The sequence below is a fragment of the Pan troglodytes genome, chromosome 18 (assembly GCF_028858775.2).
Source record: "Pan troglodytes isolate AG18354 chromosome 18, NHGRI_mPanTro3-v2.0_pri, whole genome shotgun sequence".
Classification (NCBI taxonomy): Eukaryota; Metazoa; Chordata; class Mammalia; order Primates; family Hominidae; genus Pan; species Pan troglodytes.
Window position 1 is genome coordinate 4,492,185 of NC_072416.2, and position 14,596 is coordinate 4,506,780.

The window sequence follows — 14,596 nt, forward strand, 5'->3', positions numbered from 1 at the left end:
GGGCCTCTGCACTCCAGCCTGGGCAACAGAGACCCTATCTCAAAAAATAGAAAAGAAAAAAAATGAAAAAACGAAAGTAACTGAGAAGGAGAACTGAGAAGTATGATCAGGGAAAATCTCTGAGAGGAGAGATATTTGAGGGAAAGAAAGTAGGCCATCGTGGTGGCTCACACCTGTGATCCCAACACTTTGGAGGCAGGAGGATCACTTGAGCCCAGAAGTTTGAGACCAGTCTGGATAACACAGTGAAACCTCATCTCTTAAATAAACACAAAAATTAGCTGGCAGTCGTGGTGCGTGCCTGTAGTCCCAGCCACTCAGGAGGCTGAGGTGGGAGGATTGCTTGAGCCCAGGGAGGTTGAGGCTGCAGTGAGCCGTAATCACGTGACTGCACTCCAGCCTGGGTGCCAGAGCAAGACCCAGTCTCAAAAAAGAAGAAAAAGATATTCTGTCTATGGAGTAGCCATTCTTGTATTCCCCTTATTTATTTATTTTTATTTATTTATTTTTTGAGACAGTCTGGCTCTGTTGCCCAGGCTGGAATGCAGTGGCGTGATCTCGGCTCACTGCAAGCTCCGCCTCCCGGGTTCACACCATTCTCCTGCCTCAGCCTCCTGAGTAGCTGGAACTACAGGCGCCTGCCACCACGTCTGGCTAATTTTTTGTATTTTTTAGTAGAGACGGGGTTTCACTGTGTTACCCAGGATGGTCTCAATCTCCTGACCTCGTGATCCACCCAGCTCGGCCTCCCAAAGTGCTGGGCTTACAGGCTTGAGCCACCGCGCCCGGCCTCGTTTTTTGAGACGGAATCTTGCTCTGTCGCCCAGGCTGGAGTGCACTGGCGCGGTTTCCGCTCACTGGAAGCTCCGCCTCCCGAGTTCAGGCCATTCTCCTACCTCAGCCTCGCGAGTAGCTGGGGCTACAGGCGCCTACCACCATGTCTGACTAATGTTTTGTATTTTTTAGTAAAGACGGGATTTCACCGTGTTAGCCAGGATGGTCTTGATCTCCTGACCTTGTGATCCGCCCACCTCGGCCTCCCAAAGTGCTGGGATTATAGGCGTGAGCCACCGCGCCCGGCCTATTTATTGATTTATTTTTATGAGACGGAGTCTCACTCTTGTCGCCCAGGCTGGAGTGAAGTGGTGTGATCTTGGCTCACTGCAACCTCCACCTCCCGGGTTCACACCATTCTCCTGCCTCAGCCTCCCGAGTAGCTGGGACTACAGGCACCCGCCACCACGCCCAGCTAATTTTTGTATTTTTAGCAGAGACGGGGTGTCGCCATGTTGGTCAGGTTGGTCTCGAACTCCTGACCTCAGGTGATCCACCCACCTCAGCCTCCCAAAGTGCTGGGATTACAGGCGTGAGCCACCCACGCCCGGCCTCCTTCCTTTGAAAAAGAAAAGATGAAAGAGAGCAGGCAAATGCCTGGAGAAGGCAGCAGGGATGCACCCGTGACAGTTGTGAGGGCCGCAGGCACAGAGGCAGGCAGGCCTGGGGTCCGCTTTTATTTATCTATTTACAAGGTACGTTGGCCCTGGGCTCCCCCACCACCTCAGCCCCAACGTTGCCTTCTGGGGCAGCCTCGGCCTCCTCCTGTGGGGCACCCTCCAGCAGAGCGGTGTCTTCCTCCAGGAAGTTGCTGAGCTCCGCCAGCTCTCTGCGAACGACACTGGTGGCTTGGTGCAGCCAGCGCACACGCCGCAGGAGGGACAGCAGCAGGGGCCGACGGCGCTCCTGGCACGCGCTCCAGGCGTTGTGCAGCTCCCGGTAGCAGTTGTGGGGAGCACGCTCGGCCGGGTCCAGGGTGGCCCCGCAGCCCAGGGGGCAGTGCTGCTGGGACCCTTGCTGGCAATGCTGCCGGTGCTCTGCCAGGGTCCCACGCGGCACCTGTGAGGTGCAGCCCTCGTTGGGGCAGGCCGTTAGCTCAAAGGGGCATGAGTCCTGGTGCCCCTTGCGATGGGCCAGGGGGCACGTCACTATGCAGCCAGCGTCGGCGTTCTTGCACTGAGGGTGAAGGAGAACGTGTGAAGAAACCGGGCAGGACACCCACGGAATCCCCCACCCCTGGCTTTCCATTCGCCAGGAACCAGGGAACCGGGAGCCTCCCACGCTTTTCTGACTCCGGTGAGTTGGTGGAGAGAACACTGGGGCAAATGCCTAGACGTGGGAAGAAGCTAGAAGTTCCAGGGGAGGGGGTGAGGCCTGAGTCTTGGGGAACTGGAAGGTACACAGTTGGGTTGGTCTGGTGAGTGGTATGGATGCCAGGCTTTCCTTTTTAACCTCAGTTTACCCATCTGTAAAACTAGGGGACTAGAGAGTAGTGGCAGGCACACTGGGCACTTGATCCTCTAAAAGTCCTCTATAATCTCCATTTTAAAAGTTCTCTAAAATCTCCATTTTCTAACCCCAGGGGCTTGGAAAAGTTAGGTGACTTGCTTAAAGTCACACAGCAACTAAGCAGTAGAGCCACGATTCAAACTCAGCAATGTCTGGTCGTCCCAAGGCTGCACTTGTTTCTCTCTGAAGATGGGATTCTCCTGCCCTCTCTCCTAGCCCTGCCCCACCCCTACAAAGGTGAAAAGGGTTGAAGGTCGGGGGAGTGGGTACTTTGAGCTACCTTGACTTCCAGGCGGCCAATGGTTTTCCGGAGTTTATTCATGGGGACAATCTTTTTCCTTTTCACCTCTTTCCTACAGCACGGACAGGTCTTTTGTCTGGAAGGAGGCATGAGTAGGGGTGAGTGTTGGGAGTGGGAAGGGAGCCCTGGTCAAGCCCTCACTCGGTGACCCAGGTGGTCCCTTCATCAGCTGGATGAGGCATTAGGGCATATTACAGGGCACTCTCAGCTCTGAGGGTGGGGCCGGGGTCTGCAGACACTACTGAGTGAGGGTACACACATTTTAGTTTAGGGAGATTTGGTGGCTGAGTCTTTTGGCTGACTTTCCCCTCTGTTCTGGGCCACAGCAATGGCCCCCAGTCTCACTCCTGCCCTCCCAGCCCCTTGGGTACCCGCTGGCACCTGGCTAGCCACCGGAGGATGCACTTTTTGCAGAAGATGTGGCTGCATGGCAACCTTGCTGGCCTCTTGAGAACCCCATGGCAGACGGAGCACACGAAGTTGCTGTCAGGAGGGCTGGCGAAGAGGTTGAGATCATACCCGCCACCCTGCAAAGGCCAGGTGTCAGCACCTGGCTGGGACAGTGATCCAGTCCCTGGTCCACATACCCAGCAAGAGAGCCCAGCAAGCTTTTGGCAGGGAGGTGGGCCACAGAACTTCAAGTAGAGGGGCTGGCTCAGCACCCACTTTGAGGGGGCAGCTGTGGGGGTTAGGGCCCCCCACCCCAGGACTACTAATCCCTGGCTGGAGACGGGGGCCTTAGCCTGGATTAGACCTAGCCAGAGCCTTCCAGAAGGTTTCCTTGTACCATATGGGGGTCTGCAACCCATTGCCCACCCTTTCTGAGTGGAGTGGGGTCGATCCCTGGACAACTGGTCAGGTTTCTGGAGTTGGGCACACATCTCAGGGCTGGAAGCAAGAGGGCCCCAGGCTCACCATGATCTGCGTCTAGACAGCAGCTCCACAGGCCCCCAGAGCTCAAGAGCCTGCATTTCACAGTGGCTGTGGGCTGACATCACAATAGCATTGTCCAGCTCAAGCCAGTCACAACCCTGGTTCAGGACCCAGAGACCCCGTACAGCCCAGCCCTTGCCCCCTTCTCTGAAGGATCACAGGTAGCCGGGCGCTGTGGCTCACACCTGTAATCCCAGCAGTTTGGGAGGCCAAGGCAGGAGGATCACTTGAGCCCAGGAGACCAGCCTGGGCAACTCAGTGAGACCCCACCTCTTTAAAAAAAAAAGCCATACAGTTAGCTGCAGTGGCTTATGCCTGTAAGCCTAACACTTTGGGAGGCCGAGGCAGGCAGATCACTTAAGGTCAGGAGTTCGAACCAGCCTGACCAACATGGTGAAACCCCATCGCTACTAAAAATACAAGAAAATTAGCCAAGTGTGGTGGCAGTTGCTTGTAGTCCCAGCTACTTGGGAGGCTGAGGCAGAATTGCTTGAACCCGGGAGGCGGAAGTTGTAGTAAGCTGAGATGGTGCCACTGCACTCCAGCCTGGGTGACAGCGAGACTCCATCTCAAAAAAATAAATAAAATAAAATAAAATAAAATAAAAATAAAAATAAAAGAGAGCAGCTCTTGACCTGAGATAGGTCTATGAAGCGCCTGGGGCTTGAGAGTGGCTGACGGCGTTTCCCCAGAAGCACTGGGTCAGAACCAAGCTTCATGGAGCTGTCTCCCCCAGGCCAGGGCTTCAGTGGGATCACAGGGATTGCCACCCTCTTCTCTCCAATAGTGCGGCCCAGGTGGCTGGAGATCCTAAGGCTTAGGGGTTTTAGGCATTGACTCACTGGGGGTCTTCACTTAGGATCTGATACTCAGGTGCTAGCTCCACGGCAGTGAGAACTAAACTCCCAGGTAACCTGCCGCCCCAGAGCAGGGGGCCCAGCCTCCCAAACCAGGTGTCTGATCCACTCCAGCCTAGCACCACGGGGGCGCTGAGTTCATCTAGGCCTAGTTGGTCAAATCCTTTAGAATCTCACCTGGTCTCACAAGGAAGCCACTGGAAGCCTCTGAGCTTCCCATCCTTGCTAGTGCTCTGCTGGCCCCACCTGGAGCCCTTTGGACTAAGGCATTTTACCTGCCAGCGTAGTTCACTTGAGACGAGCATGGCCACAAGACTGTTCGCAGTCTGGCTCCTCCACTTAAGAGGCGTCGGACCTTACACGTCACCTGCCAACCTCCCATATCCTACCCTTGTGTCCAAAGCCAGGAAAGACGAGGAGGCATCTCGCTAGGGTTCTCCCCGCCACGACGTGAACATATGCACTTGCCAGGCTGATAGGCGAGTCGGGGCCCCAAGAACACCCGCACGCAGTGAGTTAGACAAAACAGCTTTATTTGAAAGACGTGGGACAGCCAAGTTCCCCCAACCCCGCGGTCCTGGCGACGTCGGTGTCAGGCGTGGGAGGCCCAGTGTCCTGCGGAGAAAAAAACAAGGTTAGCGGTCTGCAGTCGGGGTCAGGAGTCAGGGGCCAGACCTCGCGAGCGACCGCACCCGGGGGGGAGGCCGCAGCGCCTGTCGGGGCCTGGGTTTCACCGCCGCACATGGGGCAGCGCGCGGTGAGCTGAGGCCCCCGGGGGCTCTGGGCGCCGAATCTCACCCGCGGCCACGGCCAAAGCCGGGGGTGATTTTCAACCAACGCCGGTCTCGAAGACCACCAGCGGGACCCCAGGGGTCAACGCGGCAGGACCTACCTAAGTGAAGAAGGGAGCGCAAAGGAGGCGCGGACGTTTATAGCCACTCTTCGGGTGACGTAGATTCCCGAGCCGCGGCTGGGGACGGAGGCGCGGGCGTTTATAGTAGCTTTTCGGCTGACGTAGATTCCCGGGCCGCGGCTGGGGCCGGACGGGCAAGAGCACTCAGAGCCCGGTGAGGGCGGGGCACCGCGGAGCCAATCACAGGTTGTCTTATAGAAGCTCGGCCCGCTCCCGCTTGGGGCGGGGCTGCGGAGATCTCGCGGCGCTTGGCGTGCTATAAAAGCTGCTTCCCAGTAGGCCTCGTTCTTCTTTTCCGACAAAACACGTGAGTTATGCTGGTCGCTGCAGCGGGCCTCTGCGTGGGCGGCGGGGATCCGCGGACATCGGGTCGGGTCCAGGCTCCCGAGTCCGCGCTCCTGGGCGGGAGCCCTTGTCTGGGTCTCCCGGGGGGCTGGCAGATGCGTAGGCCACACTGACTAGTTCCTTCTTGTCGCTTTTTCCAGCAAATGGCGGATGACGCCGGTGCAGCGGGGGGGCCCGGAGGCCCTGGTGGCCCGGGGATGGGGAACCGCGGTGGCTTCCGCGGAGGTTTCGGCAGTGGCATCCGGGGCCGGGGTCGCGGCCGTGGACGGGGCCGGGGCCGAGGCCGCGGAGCTCGCGGAGGCAAGGCCGAGGATAAAGAGGTAGGTATCAGCCACGCTCGGGGTCGGGCCCCTGGGCGGCGCCGGAGAGCAGTCCTGGTCACTGGCGCCTTTTCTCCCTTTAGTGGATGCCCGTCACCAAGTTGGGCCGGTTGGTCAAGGACATGAAGATCAAGTCCCTGGAAGAGATCTATCTCTTCTCCCTGCCCATTAAGGTACGCGTCGGTCGTTGGGGCGTTGAGCAAGTGCGACCCAGGAGTCACTTGGGCTGGGGTTGGAGGATTAGTATCTGCCATTGACCCGCATTAAAGGGCCCAGCGTCTCGCTTGAGAGGTTGAGGTTGTGTTGCGGGCTGGCTGAGGAGAGGATTCCACTTAGAGGTTGGATGGATACCTGAGTGAAGCCAGAGCCACAAAAGGCATTTCAGCGCATCTTCCCACATTCGCAGCGAATTCATTTCCAAAGAACTGAAAGAGAAGCAGCGCTTGGTTCATGCCATGCGAGAGGATGATGAAGTTCAGGTTGTGGGAGGACACTGTAAGGGTTGGCAAACTGTCATAGTCCGCGTGTACGGGACAGCTGCCATCTGCGTCCAGCGGGTGCAGTGGGGAAAGGCTAATGGCATATTTGTCATGTGAGCGTTCGCCCTAGCAAGGTACGGTGGTCATGGCTAGGCCAAAGCTGGACAAAGCAAAAGGAAATCTGAGTGGAAAGCCACATCTCACCAAACAAGAGGAAAAGGGCAAATAGGAAGAAACGATTGAGATGCAGAAATACGGTAACCTTACATACAAGCCTCCAAAAACGAAGGGGACAGATCGGGGGGAAGCCAGGTGAGGGGGTTCATGACTTCGGTTTTTTTTTGGGCGGGGGGGGGGCGGTTACAGAGTTTCGTCCTGTCGCCTAGGCTGGCGCGATCTCGGCTCACTGCAACCTCTGCCTCCCAGGTTCAAGCGATTCTCCTGCCTCAGCCTCCTGAATAGCTGGGGTTACAGGCGCACTCCACCATGCCCGGCTAATTTTTTGTGTCTTTAATAGAGATGGGGTTTCACCATGTGGGCCAGGCTGGTCTCGAACTCCTGACCTTGTGATCCGCCCACCTCAGTCTCCCAAAGTGCTGGGATTACAGGCGTGAGCCACCGCCCCCGGCCGTGACTTTGGTTCTTGAATAGCGTAATGGTATTAAGTTTTTTTTTAATGCTCTCCCTACAATTTTCTTGTTTGTTTCAGGAATCAGAGATCATTGATTTCTTCCTGGGGGCCTCTCTCAAGGATGAGGTTTTGAAGATTATGCCAGTGCAGAAGCAGACCCGTGCCGGCCAGCGCACCAGGTTCAAGGTACCCGGCTGTCCTGGAGCGGGCTGCGCTGGGCTTGCTGGGACTCTCTCGGCTCTGCATAGTTGCACTTGGCTTCACCCGTGTGACTTTCGTAATGGGGAGAGAGAGAAAAGATCTCCTCAGGACCTCGGATGGGCCTTACTGTGGCCTCTCTTTCCTTGAGGGGCGCAACAGGCCCTGGGCGGTGGGCAGTGATTGGGTGTAGGGCCACCAGCTGCCTCACACACATCTCTTCGCAGGCATTTGTTGCTATCGGGGACTACAATGGCCACGTCGGTCTGGGTGTTAAGTGCTCCAAGGAGGTGGCCACCGCCATCCGTGGGGCCATCATCCTGGCCAAGCTCTCCATCGTCCCCGTGCGCAGAGGCTACTGGGGGAACAAGATCGGCAAGCCCCACACTGTCCCTTGCAAGGTAGGCTGGTGGCAGGTGATGGGCCTGCCGTGGGGCAGGCTCCCTCGGGCCCCCGTCTCCTGACTCCTTCCCTCACCAGGTGACAGGCCGCTGCGGCTCTGTGCTGGTACGCCTCATCCCTGCACCCAGGGGCACTGGCATCGTCTCCGCACCTGTGCCTAAGAAGCTGCTCATGATGGCTGGTATCGATGACTGCTACACCTCAGCCCGGGGCTGCACTGCCACCCTGGGCAACTTCGGTAGGTGGTCCACACATGGGTCATAGCCATGGTCTCTCAGCTCCGCTTAACCACACGGGTCCAGTGTGTGCTTGGCGTGTTTTCAGGGAGGCAGAGAAAGGCTCTCCTAATGCACGACAGACCCGCCCAGAATGGCCTCTCTGTTCCTAGGAGTGCGACAATTTTTGGGTTGGGGGACTTGCCTCAAGCACACCACTGACCCTCCTGGGCTTCTTTTGTTTTGCAGCCAAGGCCACCTTTGATGCCATTTCTAAGACCTACAGCTACCTGACCCCCGACCTCTGGAAGGAGACTGTATTTACCAAGTCTCCCTATCAGGAATTCACTGACCACCTCGTCAAGACCCACACCAGAGTCTCCGTGCAGCGGACTCAGGCTCCAGCTGTGGCTACAACATAGGGTTTTTATACAAGAAAAATAAAGTGAATTAAGCGTGTTACTGTTTTTTTCCCGTGTCCTGCATGGTTAGTGGTGGTTTGAATCTGGGGTGTGGGGCCAATAGATCACACCAGACACACAGGCAGGTTGCAGGGCTTTTATATTTCAGCAACAGTCATACAGAGCCACACAGCAGGGGCACCCACAGCTGCCTCAGGAGGTGGCAGCGGCGGCCTCTTTTGCAGCTTTTCTCTCTTGCAGCATCCTCTGCCTCTGTTTGGCCAGGCACTTCCTGGCAGAACTGTAGGCCCCCAGGTCCTGATCTGGGGAAGCAATGGAAACAAGCTGGGAACCGAGGCCTCTGCTACATGCAAAGGGGGCAAAGTCAAGTGAGCACAAGGGAGGGGAGGGAAGATTCGCAATGGTTCTGGCCCCCAGGCCTCAGGAGGATGGTGGGGGGTTGGGGGTGGGTGGGGCACGCACAGCGGTCCTGGTAGGCCTTGGCCACCTGGGTGAACTGCTCCACTTCCTTGATACAGTTCTGCTGGTAGTTCTGTCCTTCCCTCTGCTGACAGGCTTTGAGCCGATCCTGCATAATGTTGATAATTTCTTGGTCGACTTTGCTGGTGGAGAAAAGGAGCAAGAGAGGCTAATCACAAGGAATCCTTTTCCTGTACCCTGTGAGAACAATTGAAAGCAAGAGCCCTGGGGTCTGGCTCCTCCCATGTCACCCCTAAAATCTGGGCATGCCACCCTGTGGCATCCCAGGGACTGGTGTCCCAGCAGCACATGGTGCAGATCTCCACACTCCCAGCATGGCTCACGTACTAGTCCCTCCTCCACTGCATTTCGGCTTCATACATGCACATGATGTCCTCCTCTTTGCACTCAGTGATGTCCGGCACGCGGCGGTACTGCCGGTGGTAGTAGTAATACCTGTTCTTTGCGTGCTGCCGCTCTATAAATTCTGCAAAGACAAAGCCACAGACTCAAACGCCTCATCGGTTTGGACAGGCTTTTAGCTTTCTTATTTCTCATAAGCCCTTTGGAGGGGAGAGAGGAGAACTTCCTGAGTGTTCCAGCGTTTAGAAAACAGCAATTCGTCTCTGTAAGAGATGTGGCCAGCCAGGCAGGCCTGTGAAGGCCTAGGCTACAGCTGATGGAGAGCTCCCGAGTACCAGGCATCATCCTCAGAGTTCCACATGCATTACCTTACTCTGTCCCCCACACAAGCCTACAGGCAGCTGCTTCTCACAGATGGCATGGACTGGGACGCAGCTCTGCCAGTGCACCTCCCCCAGCTGCACAGGGACCCCGCTGGCTGCGCAAAGAGGCTCCAACAGGGAGCCTCCAGCAAGCAGAACTTACCACCTTACGGCTTCAGCTTCCTCACTGGGAAATGAACGAGCTAAAAAGAGAGCTCGAACATCCAGACACACAGGACAGACATGCTCTACGACTGCTACAAAAGAGAGGGAGCTGGGTCCGCTGTTGCACGGTTTCCAGATCTTTGGGGGTTTGATTTGGAGACTTCACCCTCTTACGGAAGAACCACCAGAGCATGCTATGCACCCCAAGTGTTCAAAAAGAACTGAACCAGGCTGGACACGGTGGCTCAGGCCTGTAATCCCAACACTTGGGGGCCAAGGTGGGAGGATCACCTGAGGTCAGGAGTTCGAGACCAGCCCGGCCAACATGGTGAAACCCTGTGTCTACTAAAAATATAAAAATTAGCTGGGCGTGGTGGTGGTGCGCCTGTAATCCTAGTACTGGGGAGGCTGAGGCAGGAGAATCGCTTGAACCCGGGGTGGGGCAGAGGTTGCAGTGAGCCGAGATCGCGCCAGTGCACTCCAGCCTGGGCAACAGAGTGAGACTGTCTCAAGAAAAAAAAAAACAACAAAAACTGAACTGGGCATTTTCCCGGTTCGTTCCAGAGATGGTGAATTTGGGCATCTCGGCCATCACCCCGACACTTGGTCATCTGGCAGAGAGACATTTGAGAGAGGCCTGAGGCCAGCGGTGCAGTGGAGGGGTTCCCGGGGCGGCGGGGGGCGGAGAGCAGTGCGGGGTCCTGGGGCAGTGGGCGCTGGGTGCGGCAGGGAGGGAAGAGTCCTGGGAAGAAGCGGGGCATCCCGGGGTGCAAGGGAGAGTAAGGGATCCTGGGAGGTGAGGTCCGGGGTGCAGTGGGAGGCCAAAGGAGGCGACGGAGCTCGGAGGTCTCCGGGGGTGGGGAGTTGTCCCCGGGGTGCAGCGGGGGGCGGTCTCAGGGAGACGGGACCCCGGAGGCATTGGAGGATCCAGGCAGGGTGTGGGATCCAGGGGTCCCCAGAGGCCGGCGAGGGAGCCCCGGGCTGGGGCCTCGTACCTCTCACGAGGGTCACGGGTCGGTCCACGATGAGGTCGAACGCTTTCATCATGTAGACGATGAGATTGGGCTGCACCGGCGTGCGGCGCGGGGGCTCAGGGTACACATCCTTGTCCCAGCTGTCCGGCATGGCGGCGGCGGGCGCGGACACCGCTCCCGGACGCGCTGCCCTGGCGTCTACCTCCGTCCGGGTCCCGCGGCCTAGGTCGCCCGCTACAGAGGACGCCGAGGGCGGCTGCGTCTGCGCGCTGGCGCCGCGATGCACCATGGGACTTGTAGTTCCCCGGCTCCGCCGGGCGCGGCCGGGACCCGCCTCGCCACAGGGCGCCCCCGCGTGGGGCCTCCGTTCTCGGTCTGTGCCGAGCGCCTACGCGGTGCTGGTCGCTGGTCTGGGCGCCTGGGAAGCAGCCGCGAACCGGACAGATTCCTGCTTACGATGAAAGAAACAGACAAAAGGCAACTGACATAAGGAATAGGAGGGGGTCATTCGGTTCCCACTGCGCGCCAGGCACTGTGCTGAGTGCAGCAGGGAATAAGATAAACTGTGATGGAGAATACAGACCGTTAGAGCGCACACGACAAAGTGAACAAATAGCACGCGATTCCAAACGCCCTACTCCTCCAGGAAGCTTTCCTGGATTGCCTAGCCCCTACAGACTTCTCTGGGCCCCGCTCTCTACAAGGGCCCCTCATGGACTGGCTGGTGCCAGTTAACTTGGGAGCCTGTCTGGGGGAGGGCAGGGAGCAGACCAGGAGGCAGGGCTTGCCCTTAGGCGGCTCATAGGGAGAAGGCACCTACCCTGGGCACAGGGCCCTCTGGCCGGCTTTGATGGTTCCATCCTGGCCCTGGGCACTCTGGTGCTTCTAGGCAGCTCCACTGAGCAGGGTCCTGCTGGCCACATCTTCAGTCTCCACACCTGGCACGGCCCCTGGCTGCTATCCAGGGGGGACACTGGTCATGTCCTGTCCTGAGGCTGAGGCCAGCGACACAGAACCATCAACCCTACAGACAAACAGTGAGAGGTGACAGCGTGCTGGCAGTCCTCACAGCCCTAGCTCGCTCTCAGCGCCCTCCTCTAGCCTGGGCTCCCACTTTGGCGGCACTTGAGGAGCCCTTCAGCCCGTCGCTGCACTGTGGGAGCCCCTTTCTGGGCTGGCCAAGGCCGGAGCCGGCTCCCTCAGCTTGCGGGGAGGTGTGGAGGGAGAGGCGCAGGCGGCAACCGGGGCTGCGCGCGGTGCTTGCGGGCCAGCGCGAATTCCGGGTGGGTGTGGGCTCGGCGGGCCCCGCACTCGGAAAGCCTGGCCGGCCCTGCCGGCCCTGGGCAATGAGGGGCTTAGCACCCGGGTCAGCGGCTGCGGAGGGTGTGCTGGGTCCCCCAGCAGGCCAGCCCACCGGCGCTGCGTTCGATTTCTCTCGCCAGGCCTTGGCTGCCTCCCCGCGGGGCAGGGCTCGGGACCTACAGCCCGCCATGCCTGAGCCTCCCCCACTCCGTGGGCTCCTGTGCGGCCCGAACCTCCCCGACGAGCGCCGCCCCCTGCTCCAGGGCGCCCAGTCCCATCAACCACCCAAGGGCTGAGGAGTGTGGGCGTACGGCGCGGGACTGGCAGGCAGCTCCACCTGCAGCCCCCGTGCGGGATCCACCGGGTGAAGCCAGCTGGGCTCCTGAGTCTGGTGGAGACGTGGAGAACCTTTATGTCTAGCTCAGGGATTGTAAATACACCAATCGGCACTCTGTATCTAGCTCAAGGTTTGTAAACACACCAATCAGCACTCTGTGTCTAGCTCAGGGTTTGTGAATGCACCAATCGACACTCTGTATCTAGCTACTCTGGTGGGGACTTGGAGAACCTTTGTGTGGACACTCTGTATCTAGCTAATCTGGTGAGGATGTGGAGAAGCTTTGTGTCTAGCTCAGGGATTGTAAACGCACCAATCAGCGCCCTGTCAAAACAGACCACTGGACTCTACCAATCAGCAGGATGTGGGTGGGGCCAGATAAGAGAATAAAAGCAGGCTGCCGGCGCTAGCAGCGGCAACCCGCTCGGGTCCTCTTCCACAGTGTGGAAGCTTTGTTCTTTCTCCCCAGTAAATCTTGATGCTGCTCACTCTTTGGGGCCACAGTGCCTTTATGAGCTGTAACACTCAACCGCGAAGATCTGCAGTTATCACTCCCGAAGCCAGTGAGACTATGAGCCCACTGGTAATGGAACGAACAACTCCAGAGGTACCGCCTTAAGAGCTGTAACACCGCGAAGGTCTGTAGCTACATTCCTGAGCTAGCGAGAGCACGAACCTACCAGAAGGAAGAAACTCCGAACACATCGGAACATCAGAACGAGCAAACTTCGGACACCCCGCCTTTAAGAACTGCAACGCTCAACGCGAGGGTCCGTGGCTTCATTCTTGAAGTTAGTGAGACCAAGAACCCACCAATTCTGGACACAACAGGATCTACGGTCACAGAAACGTTCGATCTTCACATTATGAACTTTTTTTTTTTTTTTTTTTGAGACAGTTCTCTCGCTCTGTTGCCCAGGCTGGAGTGCAGTGCATGATCTCGGCTCACTGCAACCTCCTCCTCCCAGGTTGAAGTGATTCTCCTGTCTCGGCCTCCTGAGTAGTTGAGACTACAGGTGTCTGCCACTACGCCCGGCTAATTTTTTGCATTTTTAGTAGAGACGGGGTTTCACCATGTTTCTGGTCTCAAACTCCTGACCTTACATGATCTGCCCACCTCGGCCTCCCAAAGTTCTGGGATTACAGACATGAGCCACTGTGCCTGGCCAAAGTCTTGGAAAGAAATATGAACCATGAGACCCAAACAATCTTGACGTTTTAGTAGCCTAGAATCTTAGTATCTATTGATGTAAGAACCACAGATCTTAGAAATGTCATAGGCCTGAAAAACTCTAGAATTCCACTACTATAGAACTTTACAACTGGTTGGGCGGGGTGGCTCACACCTGTAATCCCAGCACTTTGGGAGGCCGAGGCGCGTGGATCACCTGAGGTCAGGAGTTTGAGACCAGCCTGGCCAACATGGCGTAACCCCATCTCTACTAAAAATACAAAAATCAGCCGGGCATGGTGGCACACACCTGTAATCCCAGTTACTAGTGGGACTGAGGCAGGAGGATAGCTTGAACCCAGGAAGCAGAGGTTACAGTGAGCCGAGATTGTGCCACTGAACTCCAGCCTGGGCAACAGAATGAGACTCCATCTCAAAACAAAAACAAAAACAAGACTTTCCAACCATAGAATCTTCGAATTGAAAAAGATTTTGAGGGGCGCAGTGGCTCACATCTGTAATCCCAGCACTCTAGGAGGCCAAGGCAGGCAGATTGCTTGAGCTCAGGAGTTCGAGACCAGCCTGGGCGACATAATGAGATCCCTATCTCTATAAACAATACAAAAATTAGTGAGGCATGGTGGTAAGTGCCTGTGGTCTCAGCTACTCTGGGGGATGAAGGCAGGAGGATTGCTTGAACCCAGGAGACTGAGGCTGCAGTGAGCTATTACTGTGCCACTACACTTTAGCCTGGGCACCAGAGAGAAACCCTGTCTCAAAAAAAAAAGAAAAATAAGATTTCAACCCCCTGTTCATTCAAAACTTAAATTCAAAATTTAAATTTGGCCAGGTGCTGTGGCTTATACCTGTAATCTCAGCACTTTGAGAGGCTGAGGCAGGAGAATCACTTGAGGCCAGGAGTTTCAGACCAGCCTAGGCAACATGGTGAGACGCCCGCCTCTACAACAAAACACATTTAAAAATTAGGTCCTGCTGAGGCAGAAGGACCACTTAAGCCCAAAAGGTTGAGGCTGCAAGTGAGGTATGATCACACCGCTGCATTCCAGCCTGAGCAATGGAATGAGACATTGTCTCTTTAAATAA

At 56.9% G+C, this 14,596-nt stretch overlaps 3 protein-coding genes and 3 non-coding genes across 7 annotated transcripts; 3 read left to right on the plus strand and 3 right to left on the minus strand.

Annotated features, from left to right (window-relative positions):
- Positions 1-1,458: 1,458 nt before the first annotated feature.
- Positions 1,459-5,520, minus strand: RNF151 (ring finger protein 151). 2 transcript variants are annotated; one of them, XM_001161952.7, is made up of 5 exons: positions 5,327-5,520; positions 3,560-5,049; positions 3,026-3,171; positions 2,624-2,720; positions 1,459-2,010 (listed from the first exon to the last, which is right to left on the minus strand). In XM_001161952.7, the coding sequence occupies exons 2-5, from the start codon at positions 3,560-3,562 to the stop codon at positions 1,519-1,521; spliced, it is 738 nt and encodes a 245-aa protein (XP_001161952.1). In that variant the 5' UTR covers positions 3,563-5,049; positions 5,327-5,520; the 3' UTR covers positions 1,459-1,518. The 2 variants fall into 2 exon arrangements, with proteins under 2 accessions (XP_001161952.1, XP_054524720.1); XM_054668745.2 differs by lacking the exon at positions 5,327-5,520 and adding an exon at positions 5,233-5,320.
- Positions 5,146-5,272, minus strand: LOC112205971 (small nucleolar RNA ACA64). The gene has a single exon (XR_002940102.1). It is a non-coding gene; the product is annotated as a small nucleolar RNA ACA64 (small nucleolar RNA).
- A 70-nt stretch (positions 5,521-5,590) lies between the features above and the next one.
- RPS2 (ribosomal protein S2) lies at positions 5,591-8,404 on the plus strand. Its single transcript, XM_024350072.3, has 7 exons — positions 5,591-5,654; positions 5,833-6,012; positions 6,096-6,185; positions 7,201-7,308; positions 7,548-7,721; positions 7,801-7,960; positions 8,187-8,404. The coding sequence occupies exons 2-7, from the start codon at positions 5,836-5,838 to the stop codon at positions 8,357-8,359; spliced, it is 882 nt and encodes a 293-aa protein (XP_024205840.1). The 5' UTR covers positions 5,591-5,654; positions 5,833-5,835; the 3' UTR covers positions 8,360-8,404.
- On the plus strand, positions 7,351-7,484 carry LOC112205938 (small nucleolar RNA SNORA64/SNORA10 family). The gene has a single exon (XR_002940074.2). It is a non-coding gene; the product is annotated as a small nucleolar RNA SNORA64/SNORA10 family (small nucleolar RNA).
- Positions 7,991-8,123, plus strand: LOC112205939 (small nucleolar RNA SNORA64/SNORA10 family). The gene has a single exon (XR_002940075.1). It is a non-coding gene; the product is annotated as a small nucleolar RNA SNORA64/SNORA10 family (small nucleolar RNA).
- A 147-nt stretch (positions 8,405-8,551) lies between the features above and the next one.
- On the minus strand, positions 8,552-10,833 carry NDUFB10 (NADH:ubiquinone oxidoreductase subunit B10). Its single transcript, NM_001071824.1, has 4 exons — positions 10,704-10,833; positions 9,167-9,305; positions 8,822-8,961; positions 8,552-8,661 (listed from the first exon to the last, which is right to left on the minus strand). The coding sequence occupies exons 1-4, from the start codon at positions 10,831-10,833 to the stop codon at positions 8,552-8,554; spliced, it is 519 nt and encodes a 172-aa protein (NP_001065292.1).
- Positions 10,834-14,596: the final 3,763 nt, after the last annotated feature.

Bases quoted from the DNA above. Each gene is read 5' to 3' on its own strand.
- RNF151 (XM_001161952.7), bottom strand. The intron at 2,721-3,025 runs GTGCCAGCGGGT...GCCTCCTTCCAG, and splicing joins ATCCTCCGGTGGCTAGCCAG to ACAAAAGACCTGTCCGTGCT. The intron at 2,011-2,623 runs GTAGCTCAAAGT...CTTCACCCTCAG, and splicing joins TTGGCCGCCTGGAAGTCAAG to TGCAAGAACGCCGACGCTGG.
- RPS2 (XM_024350072.3), top strand. From the start codon at position 5,836: ATGGCGGATGACGCCGGTGCAGCGGGGGGGCCCGGAGGCCCTGGTGGC. The intron at 6,013-6,095 runs GTAGGTATCAGC...TTCTCCCTTTAG, and splicing joins GCAAGGCCGAGGATAAAGAG to TGGATGCCCGTCACCAAGTT. The intron at 6,186-7,200 runs GTACGCGTCGGT...TGTTTGTTTCAG, and splicing joins TCTTCTCCCTGCCCATTAAG to GAATCAGAGATCATTGATTT.
- NDUFB10 (NM_001071824.1), bottom strand. From the start codon at position 10,833: ATGCCGGACAGCTGGGACAAGGATGTGTACCCTGAGCCCCCGCGCCGC. The intron at 9,306-10,703 runs GTACGAGGCCCC...TTGTCTTTGCAG, and splicing joins ACCCGTGACCCTCGTGAGAG to AATTTATAGAGCGGCAGCAC. The intron at 8,962-9,166 runs GTACGTGAGCCA...TTTCTCCACCAG, and splicing joins ATGCAGTGGAGGAGGGACTA to CAAAGTCGACCAAGAAATTA.